This window comes from Leptidea sinapis, chromosome 40, assembly GCF_905404315.1.
Source record: "Leptidea sinapis chromosome 40, ilLepSina1.1, whole genome shotgun sequence".
NCBI lineage: Eukaryota > Metazoa > Arthropoda > Insecta > Lepidoptera > Pieridae > Leptidea > Leptidea sinapis.
The window spans coordinates 7,288,246-7,300,483 of NC_066304.1; the positions used below are offsets into that span (position 1 = coordinate 7,288,246).

A 12,238-nucleotide genomic window follows, 5' to 3' on the forward strand; every position below is an offset into this window, starting at 1 on the left:
AAAGCACAAAATATGGACTGCTTTTGTTTGGGAAATGGGATGGCATGTATTAGTTGTATTATTCCATATTACATATTAATGTGATATATTATATCAAATAGTGGCCGCGCATGAACTTCATTGTACATTGAAATTCTATCCAGTTTAAAAAAAAACTGCAAACCCCTCTAGGGAAACACACACACACGAAACATGGTCTCCCGTTACCATAATTGGTAGTTGTGTCAAATCCGAACGGCTATTTGAAATTCAACTATTGAGCTAACTGCACTATATTTTTTCTCAATTGAAACCTTTATATTATAGATTGTATTGTGTCATTATTTTTTTATAATAAAAAATAAATAAAAAGGCCATAATAAGAGTTGTCGGGACAGGAAAGGACAAATGGAGTAAATAATTACACATTAGTAGGTACCCAAGGGAAAGTAAAAGGAAAAGAGGCAGACAACAAAAAAGATGGTATCAGGATATGTATATATGTATATATATATGCTGGCATAACATGGAGTAGAGTAGCCAGAGATAGACCAGAATGGAGTAGGTTGGAGGAAGTATTTGCCAACTTGCAAACAGACTCACAGAAAGTAAAGTAGCACCAAATACATGAATAACTTTAACTGTAAAATACATACAAAACAGTGCAGAAGAATTAGGAAACATAATTATTGTAATCTGTTGTCAGAATCCGCGAGCACCCACCTCGCATAAAGCCGAGCTCGAAGCCATTCGGAGAGTTCTACGACATCGGAGACGAGCTAGGACGCGGCGTCCAGGGTGTGGTCTACCATGCGGCGGAGAGACTCAGCGGTGAGTTATATTCCATTCACTACACGTACCCGGGCCTGACTCTCGACTCGGACCAATCCAGGGTTGCCTATACAAATTCAAATTCAAATATGTTTATTCAAAATCGGATATGACATCACTTATTGAAAGTCAAAAACTTCCACCCATTCCAAAAAGAATGCCTCAGACCTGAGAAGAACGGGCGCAACAAACGCAGCGGGCCCTATTTTTTCATCAAAAAATATGTTTACAAAGGAGTATTGTACATTTAAACTTATTATTTAATAGCCTGAGGGCGGTCGTTCGATTCCCAATCTGCCGAATCATTAAGAAAGGAATTTATGTTATAATAACCTTTACCACACAAATGCTTCTTAACAATTCTTTTTAATATCGTAATACTTTTGTTTTAAACATTTCTGGGATCTTGTTGTAAAAGCATATACATCGCCCCACAAAAGACTTACTAACTCGACCCAGCGAGTAGTAGGCATAACAAGATTATGTTTGTTCCTCATGTTAACATTATGATTGTCACTGTTTGTAACAAATTCCTCAATTTTGAACATATAAATAACAGCTTATCAGGAATATATTGAGAAGCAACAGTCAAAAATTTATTTCTTTAAATTTTTCTCTTAACGATTCTTTAGGACCTAGGTTATAAATACCGCGAATAGCCCTCTGTACGAACCCTTCACTCTAAGTGTGACTTAGGTGAGCACTACACGCATTTATTTCTCAATGAATATGCCGTCTGTACTATATAAGAAAGCAAAAATATCTTAAATCGTCAGCGAAATAATAATTTCTATATGCAGGTCGCAACTATGCCGCCAAAATAATGCATGGCCACTCGGAGTTGAAACCCTTCATGAAGAATGAGCTGGAGATCATGAACCTTCTGAACGACAAGCACCTGGTGCGGCTCCACGACGCGTACGAGCACGACCACACGCTGGCACTGGTGATGGAGCTCGCGGCCGGAGGGGAGCTAGTGAGGTGAGGAACTGTCCTAAACTATATTTGTGTGGTTAGAAGTGACGGGAGGAACAGATAGCCTACCGTATTATTATTATTGTTTAAGAAATGAGCACTTAAATCTGTACATCTATTGAGCCCCATGTGCTCGGACGCACACCCTAGCGATGACTATGGTCGTTGTGATTAGGTATTTGGGCAACGTTTAGAGGTTTTTTTTCCTCGCATAATATGGCCTGCCTTATCTGTTAGGCTGCATCGTCAGAACATAACAGTCACAATATGGTTTAAGTAGTTACTCATCACAGACCGGTCTAACAGCGATTCAACTTCGATCCCATAGCGTTTCCATTCACAGCTAAACACACGTCAAAATTCAACACTTCACTGGAACCATGTTAATGACAGGCCATTATGCAAGGGCAGACTGTTGGTAAAAGTAGTTCTCCTCTTGCAGCGCTTAACAGTTCTCAATAGACATAAAGTCATATTTTATAATTTCGATCCAAATTTCAATTAATCAACAATTCTATAGTCCTGGTCGCTGGATAATATAGAGGGCAATGGAGAGGAATCTGCGAGATCGAATCAGAAATGAATAGATCCGTAGAACATAGCCCAAATGATTGCGAAACTGAAGTGGCAGTGGGCATCTTTGGGGAAGGCCTTTGTCAGCAGTCGACGTCTGCCGGCTGATGATAATCAAATATAAAAAAGAAAATATGTAAGCGATCAATATGAATGAATAAAATGTTTGTTTGACTGGATTAGAAGACATCTCTTTTAAAAAAGTAATATTGGTATTAGAAAATTCTTGCACCCGTTCTTAAACTTTGGGTATATATGGCCTTTCAGTTATTTTGAATAAAATAATTCTCAACATCGAATGTTGTCTGTGTCAGGGACCGGCTCCTGCGTAGCTCCGGATACAACGAGCGGGAGATCGCGGGCTACGTGCGGCAGCTGCTCAGGGGACTGAAGCACATGCACGACTGTAACATCGCGCACCTTGGACTGACGGTACGTTACTGGTGAGGGGAGTTGGGAGCTGATGTCAACATCATAACATGTTCGATGATCTTTATAGAAGATATTGCTAAAAGTTAGCAAGTGCAAAGTGTTACAGTATATTTGTTAAATATCAAGAGATTCTCATCAAGCCTTCAGCTGGTGTCAAACTCGGCTTAACTTCAACCACTAGGCATCATATTACTACAGTGATGAACGGACACTGAAATGTGCAGCTTTAATATTTGTGGTTAGGTTTTTTTTGTGATAACACAAATTTTCGGAAATATTAAAGTTTTATCTTGTTTTCCGGTTTCGGCTCATAAGGAAACATTTTATCAACAAACAACGTTTATCAACGACGTTGGATATCTTCAAATGATATACGCTTCAATCTAATATTCTTGACTGAATGTGGTGGTAGTGTTGCCCTGGACTAACACTGAACAGTTAGCTATCCAGCTAAATAGCAACTAATTCAAATATTTTTATTCAAATTAGTATGTGACATCACTTATTGAAAGTCAAAAATTACCACCCATTCAGAAACGAATGCCTCAGACCTGAGAAGAATGGACGCAACAAACTGAGCGGGCTTTTTTTTTTCATCAAAAAATATGTTAACAAAGTAATATTGTAGTATTAACTTATATTGTATGTAGTATTACTTATTAGCCTGAGGGCGGTCGCTCAATTCCCAATCTGTGGTATCATTAAGGAAGTCATTTATGTTACAGTAACCTTTACCATGCAAATGTTTTTTAAATAACGTACCTAATACTTTTGTTTTGAACATTTTCTGGGATCTTGTTGTAAAAGTATATAATATCGCCCCACAAAAGACTTTCTAACTCGACTGAGCCGAGTATTAGGCATTATAAGTTTATGTCTGTTCCTGGCGCTAAAACAATCATATATGTCCATTGTGCTGCAAGTAAAGTGGGTTATTTTGGGAACCAGATCGGTGAGCTGCTGATATCCCACGTGGGGTCGGACGAGCTCAAGATCTGCGACTTCGGTCTGTCGCGCCGCGTGACCTGTCAGCTAGGCGCGCTTCACTACGGCATGCCGGAGTTCGTGGCGCCCGAGGTGGCTCGCGGAGAGGGCGTAGGCCTGCCCGCTGACCTGTGGAGTGTGGGCATCATCACCTACATCCTGCTCAGTGGACACTCGCTGTTCCGAGGAGCTAACGACCGGGAGACGCTCACCAGGCTGCGAGACGGCAAGTGGACGTGGTAAGCACTAACTGATGTAAACGCTAATCAATATATGAAATGTTGTACATGAATGAAAGGACGAACATGTAATAAGTTTGTTTAATACACGAGACGAATGAATTTTCTCATATTGCCGGGCAGAATGGACAACGGTGACCACTTCCAAGCAGGTGAAATGAAAGGTCGCCTTATTTTTGACGAAAAAAAATTGCTAAGTAAAACTCACAGTTAAATACGATACGAGATAGAATGGGTCGACCCGAGGCCGTGTAGACAGTATGATTATCAGAAATATATTATATTCATAACTAGCTAACGCCCGCGACGCCAATTGCATATAAGCAGAAAAAATAATGTCTACATCCAGCGTGACAATATGTAGCGTAGTCTAGTCATATTTCAGATAGATATTTCAGGCAGGGTATCTACAGAATATGTTATGAATATTGCTATATTATGGAGGGTGGTAGAAGAAAATAATTATTTAAGGGATTTATTGCGAATAAAAACTCGGCGAAATCTGCAATATATTATGAACCTTATTGTGAAGGCACGACGAAGAGTGGTGGTCGCGGCTGAGCCTGGAGTGCCGGGACTTCATCTCCAAGTTGCTGGTGGACAAGTGGCAGGAGCGACTGGATGTGGACAGCGCGCTGAGACACCCCTGGATCGACTTCGACGACAAGATCTACCGCGACGAGTTCCTCATCACCACCGACAGACTCCGCAACTACTACAACTTGTACAAGTACGTATAAACACACACACACACACACACACACACACACACACACACAGAGAGAGTTATCCTGTTCCTATAATATTTTACTTTGGTTATATTTTTTATGGACTTAAAATGAACCCAAGATTTGTGGTACTGTTAATAAAGAGCGTGGCCTTCAGGCACAAGTGTTCCTTACATAATAAAAGGTCACATCCACTACTAAGTATGTTTGTTACATTGAAATAAATATTTTTCAAGATTCGATGACATCGCTCGGTAGTTTCAATTACATAATTCGTGATTATATGTATTTTATCTTTATGCACATGAGTACTTAAAAAATAAAGGAATGATATTAATATTATCTTTTACCATTGTTGTAACAGAGACTGGAGGAGCAATGCGCAATGCCGCACTTGGTTCCGCCGTCGACCGCTAGAGGGCGCCTTTGACCATCCCTCCAAAATGGTGTATCCACCCGGGGAATTGTACACGCCTGAAGGTAATATAAACTATATTCACAATATACATATCAACGGGGTGAACATCATAATATTAAAGCAACAATTAATTTTGCTGTTAGGCAAAGCATAACAACAGACCAGGTTTATTACTTTAGTTTGCATGACAACTATGTCTTAGACTAGCGATTTGTTAGGCACTTTGTTCAAGTGTACCTTGCTAAAAATAGAGGTTAACAGTTGCCGCTATTTTTGTCGATATGTTCACAACTGTCACAGCTTATCTAGACGTATTAATTATCTAAGATTATTTATTCTTTAGTCTTGTTTTAAACGGTGAAAATTCACAGATATATAATAATAATAATAATAGTGACACACTTTTCACACAAATTATCTTGCCCCAAATTAAGCATATATAGCCTGTGTTATGGGTTACAAGACAACGATATATTTAATACAATATACTTACTCAAACATAAATAATTTCATATAAACATACATAAATACATTTAAACATCCATGACTCGGAAACAAACATCGATATTCATCATATAAATGCTTGCACCTGCCGGGATTCGAACCCGGGACCTCTAGCTTAGTAGGTAGGATCGCTAACCACTCGGCTATACAGGTCATCATGTATATGTATCAATCATAGCCACTTGAAAAAATATAAATGGTATGTATAAGTTTGTCCCTTGGCCATGTTTTTCAGCACAAATTCAAAAGATATTTTCATTGCCATTCCAGTTTTAATCTCGTCTTGAATAATACTATACGTAAATCATGAACTCTCAGGTTGAGGCTTAAGGTTTGATGTAAGTATAACATCTTTATTCAAACAGTCAAGTCCTTTCTGTGAAGAATTAACAAGAAACTTTAGCCCTTTTTGTCATATCAGTTTTTTTTATGAAAATAAGGGACAAGACGAGTAGGACGTTCAGCTGATGGTAATTGATACGCCCTGCCCATTAGAATGCAGTGCCGCTCAGGATTCTTGAAATCCCCAAAAAATTTGAGCAGCACTACAACTGCGCTCGTCACCTTGAGACAAGATGTTAAGTCTCATTTGCCCAGTAATTTCAATAGCTACGGCGCCCTTCAGACCGAAACACAGTAATGCTTACTCATTACTGCTTCACGGCAGAAATAGGCGCCGTTGTGGTACCCATAATCTAGCCGGCATCCTGTGCAAAGGAGCCTCCCACTGGTAGGCTCTATATGTATATATGTATATAGGCATATTAATATAATAAGAATATTATCAATAACATAAAGCCCTCTCCGATTGAACTGACAATATGGCATGATTAATACCAGTAGCCAAATTTCACCGCCGAAATCATGTTAGAATGCAAAGTTTCATTCGCACCACGTTTATAAAGAACCTGTTATGCCCAGCCACTTTGTATAATCATCAGCGGGCTACGGTCTTCCCGAACCGATAAAAAGAATAAGGGACTCTCAAAAAAAAGAGATAATAAAAGATAAAATGAAAATGAAAAATGAAATGAAATTTATTTGCAGGAAACATTGTACTTAAGGTGTTAACAATATAATTGTATAATCCAATATGTTTCGTCAATTGACATGCAAAATATGTTACAAAATTGTCTAAACACTAATCGTACTGTTATATTGAAACATGTCGGATTTCACAATGATATCAATAATATTTATAAAATGAAATTTTAAGATATTATAATATGAGACGTAAATAACTTAATAATTCATTTAGTACCTATGTATAATATTAACAAATTCAATGTCATAAAAGTATATTAATTTACATATATTATTATCAAATAGACTAATTCATTTTGTATTGAAAAATTCATTTAAACTATAGAAGCACTTATTTGTTAACCACTGATGCAGTCTTCTTTTAAAAACTTTGAACGGTAAATCTTTCAATTCATTGGGCAATTTATTATATATTTTCACAGACATGCTGAAACAATTTCTACTAAAAGATGCAGTTCTACAGAAGGGCATTATGAGTTTATTTGGATTCCTTGTATTTAAAACCTTCTGGCTTTTTTTTGTATAGAAATCAAACATATATTTTTGAACAAATAGGCTTATTTCATAAATGTATAGGCATGGCAGCGATAGAATTTTCAATTTTTTAAATAGCGGTCGACAAGAATCTAGGGGGCCGGCTCCACAAACCGCCCTGATACACTTCTTCTGTCCAATAAATAAATGCCCTATGCTCACCGATACATATTTAAAAAACAATTAAAATCAAAGTAATAATTAAAATATACCTACTTGTAATATGATCTTGTATATAAATACCCTCAGGCAATTTAATTTGCCGTCAGGTAAAAATGCTTCATTGTTGTATTTGATTGTGAACATCCCGCAGGCACTCCCGACCGGGATCACGAGCCCCACGATCGTCAGCCGTGCCCGTGGGACCTCAAATTCAAGCAGTGGGAGCATCCTGACTGGGAAGTATCCGCCACATCTGAGAGCCAGTGAGTTTTTCTGTGGAATACATAATCATTGTTGCGCTGTTGTTTTCTTTTTTTTTTTATGGAATAAGAGGACAAACGAGCGTACGGGTCACCTGTTGTTAAGTGATCACCGCCGCCCACAATCTCTTGCTACACCGGAAGAATCACAGGAGCGTTGCCGGCCTTTAAGGAAGGTGTACGCGCTTTTTTTGAAGGTACCCATGTCGTATCGTCCCGGAAACACCGCACAAGGATTGATTTTCGATTGCCCTCCACAATAATTTACTTATTTCTCCTCCTTTCTCTCATTTTAAGTATTGCACAGCTAAACAAAAGAAATCGCTTAGCTATAGGAGGAAGAAAGTATTTGACGTTCAATAAATAATTTAAAATCCAATTTTGAATAAAAATAATATCTACATTTTAATATATGTTGAACGTCTACCATGGAGTACCTACGTGTGTCCGCTTACATAAAGTAGCTATAGATGACAATTTTGTACTATTTTTTCACGGACCAGTAAAACGTTAAGATGGTAATTGATACGCCCTGTCCTTTACAACAGTGTGCCGCTCGGGATTCTTGATTAACCCCAAAAATTTGACGCAATACAATAGCGCTTGTCACTTTGAGACATAAGATGTTAAGTCCCATTTTCTCATTTTCACTAGCTACGGCGCCCTTCAGACCGAAACATAATAATACTTATTGCTCCTTCATGCCAGAATAAGGCACCGTTGTGGTACCCATAATCTAGCCGGTATCCTGTGCAAAGGAGCCTCCCACTATTAAATGCCCTAAGTCGCCTGTTAAACACCCTTGGGCTTGAGACTCCTCTATTCTTTTGATGCCCTGGGGCAATGTTGCTTTATGGATGAATTAAAAAAATAACTTATTTAAAATATTTGAATTTCATTGAAACAGTATATATATGTCTAAATGTTTTAATGTATGTACCTACAGCTACCAGAATGGTCCAGACACATATCTGCTCCAACTACGCGACACTCAGTTCCCGGTGCGCCTGCGAGAGTACATGAAGGTGGCCTGCCATCGCTCGCCCGCCTACAACCTGTCCGTACACGACTCATATGACCCCAGGGTGAGTATGCAAGTGTACTTACGTATATAAGCTGCATCAGGTTAAAGGCTGATTACTCCCTGCCTCATCTAGTAACGTACACCCACTTGGAATGGAGACCGACACTTGGAATAAATTAAACTAATTAAGACATATATATGCAGAGTATAGATTGGTGTTTTTTCGTGGGGGATATCATTAAAAATTAATTAAAATATTAATTGTTTTCTTTATATCTAAAATATTTACGATCTTTCAACAAACTACTATGATGTACATTTCTGTTTAGTATTAATACATTAGTTATTGTATTTAAAACATGATACTTTTTTTTAATATGAGGTACTAAAGATTTTAATTTTAATGACAGACACCAATCATCCGCGAGCGACGTCGCTTCACCGACGTGATGGATGAAGAGATCGACGACGAACGCAAGGAGAGAATCAATCAATACGGCAGCGAGAGTTACACCGTGCGGCGACTCCGACACGAGCTCGGAACCAGGCTCGATAGCTACGCGGAAGCCCAGGCGTTCATGGAGTCCAAGAAAGACGGTCGCCTGCCATTCTTCAGAGAGAAGCCTCAGACGCTCCCCATACGGGAAGGTGAACACGCGCAACTGACCTGCTTCGCTGTGGGCGATCCGGCCCCTGTAGTGCAGTGGTTCAAGAATGACATAATAATCGCAGAGTCGCAGCGCATCAAAATCGTCACGGACGAACAGGGAAGATCCACTTTGTCCTTCGACCCTGCGATGCATCACGACATCGGATTCTATAAAGTTGTAGCTAGAAACAAAGTCGGCCAAACTGTCGCTAGAACTAGAATTGTCGAAGCGACTCACCCCGACGCACCAGATAGTCCAGCGCCTGCCGACATATCGGACACAGAAGTACTGCTGAGGTGGAAACAGCCCAAATACGACGGCAACACTCCCGTCCTTTGCTATAGTTTGCAGTACAAGGAAGGTGATAGTGTTGAATGGAAAACAGTCGCTGAAAACATTGACCACGAGTTCTTCGTGATCCGTGACCTCAAACCGGAGACCAGTTACCAGTTTAGACTACTATCCCGCAACAGGATTGGCTGGAGTGACAAGGGTATCCCGACTAATCTTATAAAAACAAAAGAATCTGGGGCGCCTAAAGTACAAGTAACAAAGGCAATGAGACACTTACAGCAGATGACTGAATCTGGACAAGAGATTGTTTTAGAGGAAGACAAACCAAAATTAGATTACGGAACAGAAGAAGAACCTCTAGAATGGCAAACCGCGGAAGCATTCACAGAACGATACACATTTGTATCTGAATTATGGCGCGGAAAGTTCTCGATTGTTGTGAAAGGAATAGACAAGGTTACCGACAGCGTGGTTGTTGCGAAGATTCTGGAATCTCGGCCGGAGAACGAGGTGCAAGTACTGAGGGAGTTCCAGTGCTTGAGGAAGCTCCGTCACGAGCGGATATCAAACCTGCTGGGCGCCTACCAGAGCCCGGGTTCACCGGCCGCGCTGGTGATGGAGAAGCTGCAGGGAGCTGATGTGTTGACGTACCTGGCCAGCAGACACGACTACTCGGAGCAGACAGTCGCCACCATTATCACACAGGTAAGGATTCAATTTATAATGATGCCTGTTAAAGTTATTTTATAAAATCATTCGCTCAGAGGGCTATGCTAGGAGTTTTCCTGCGAGATCAGATCAGAAATGAGTAGCCCAAATGTTTGCGAACTGAACTGGTTTGCCCTGTACTTTTCCCGGGGCGTAAAAAGAATAGGGGAGTCCCAGGCCCATGGGTGTCGTAAGAGGCGACTAAGGGCTTTTTAGAAGTGGGAGAGTCACGCTGCCGTCTTTTGACGTCACCACAATCGGGCCAGACTCGTCCGGGTTAATTACCACACTCGCACAGAATACCGGCGTGAAGTAGCGGCCTAGCGCCGCTATGTTTCGCATAGGTTAGTGTCGAGGACCGGTGGCCATTCCCCCCCCCCCCTCCACCCGAATATAACAGCGGTACTAAAAAAGATTATACCCCAGGAGGGTATTGGTTCTACCAGAGTTGGCGAATCCCTCCCCGAGCACTCTAGCACGGGCTGCCCTTCGTATTCTGGGGAGGGCACAGAACCGCGCATGACCAAGGAGAAACGAGGCAGTATCACCACGGCACCCCGCTCCACACTCAACGTGGATTTTTGCAATATCAGGGGAATTCACTCCAATTTAAACCACCACCACCTTGAGACGGCGCAGCCGGCCTTGTGTTTCCTTACTGAGACGCAGATATCTCGACCTAGCGATACGTCATATTTAACGTACCCCGGGTACAAAATTGAGCACAATTTTTTGCCTCATGCCGGGGTATGTGTGTACGTTAGGGAGGATATCTGCTATCGCCGTCTCGGCAATTTTGAGGGTAGGGACCTGTCCACTCTCTGGCTCCGCGTAGATTTAGAGGACCGCGTCCGCATCTATGCGTGTGTCTACAGGTCACATCGTGGTAACGCAGAAACCGATCATCTCATGGGCTGCATTCAAGCGGCAATTGACGACGTACTTGCACAGATCCCCTCCGCTGAAATCGTAGTCTTGGGTGATTTCAACGGGCACAATGCCGAATGGCTTGGATCACGTACCACAGACTACGCAGGGCGATCTGTGCATAATGTTGCATTGGCGTATGGTCTGTCCCAATTGGTTGAGTCGCCAACGCGGCTCCCGGATGTGGATAGCCACTTGCCGTCCTTATTGGATCTTCTGCTGACTACACATCCCGATGGTTACCAGGTCTTTGTCGACGCCCCTCTCGGAACGTCCGACCATTGCCTGGTCAGGAGTGTAGTGCCTATCCGACGCCAACGTCGCAAACCACCAGCGACCCGCCGCGTTTGGCACTACAAGTCAGCAGATTGGGATAGGATGCGTTCCTTTTTTGCATCCTACCCTTGGGGCAGGGTTTGTTTCCCTTCGGATGATCCTAGTGCCTGCACCGTTGCAGTAGCCGATGTGATACTACAGGATATGGATATTTTTATACCAAACTCTGTAGTACTCATCGGTGGCAGATCACAGCCCTGGTTCGATGCGTCAGTTAAAGCAGCATCTGACTGCAAAAAACAGGCGTATCGAGCTTGGGTTGCGGCGCTGGGCACAAAGGATCCGAACTGCATAGTTCTTAAGAGGAAATACAACCGTGCCTCCAGATTTTTAAGCGGCAAATCGCCCGTGCAAAATCAAAACACGTTGTCAAAATCGTCGAGCAGCTTTCCAGTTACCCGACCGGAACACGCAAGTTCTGGTCGTTGTCGAAAGCTGCTCTTGGTAACTTCAGCCAGCCGTCCATGCCGCCGTTGCACATGAGGAATGACACCCTGGCCCATACGGCAAAAGAGAAAGCCGATCTCTTGTGCAATCTTTTCGCCTCCAACTCGACTCTTGACGACAACGGAAAAACACCGCCGACCATCCCGCGGTGTCAGAGCTCTATGCCTGAAGTACAGTTCAGACAGAAAA

General features: G+C 41.6%; 1 protein-coding gene across 11 annotated transcripts in view; it reads left to right on the plus strand.

Moving 5' to 3' along the window:
* LOC126976252 (obscurin) overlaps positions 1-12,238 on the plus strand; it is a 195,640-nt gene that overhangs the window by 178,519 nt on the left and 4,883 nt on the right. For all 11 annotated transcript variants that reach the window (XR_007731873.1, XM_050824484.1, XM_050824486.1 and 8 more), the window contains 9 exons: positions 686-810; positions 1,611-1,791; positions 2,673-2,790; positions 3,739-4,013; positions 4,546-4,743; positions 5,106-5,221; positions 7,555-7,666; positions 8,610-8,748; positions 9,098-10,336. Coding sequence is in view for 10 of the 11 variants with exons in the window: in XM_050824484.1 (XP_050680441.1) it covers positions 686-810; positions 1,611-1,791; positions 2,673-2,790; positions 3,739-4,013; positions 4,546-4,743; positions 5,106-5,221; positions 7,555-7,666; positions 8,610-8,748; positions 9,098-10,336 (2,503 nt within the window). In the remaining variant the exon portion in view is untranslated. The remainder of the gene's footprint in view (positions 1-685; positions 811-1,610; positions 1,792-2,672; positions 2,791-3,738; positions 4,014-4,545; positions 4,744-5,105; positions 5,222-7,554; positions 7,667-8,609; positions 8,749-9,097; positions 10,337-12,238) is intronic.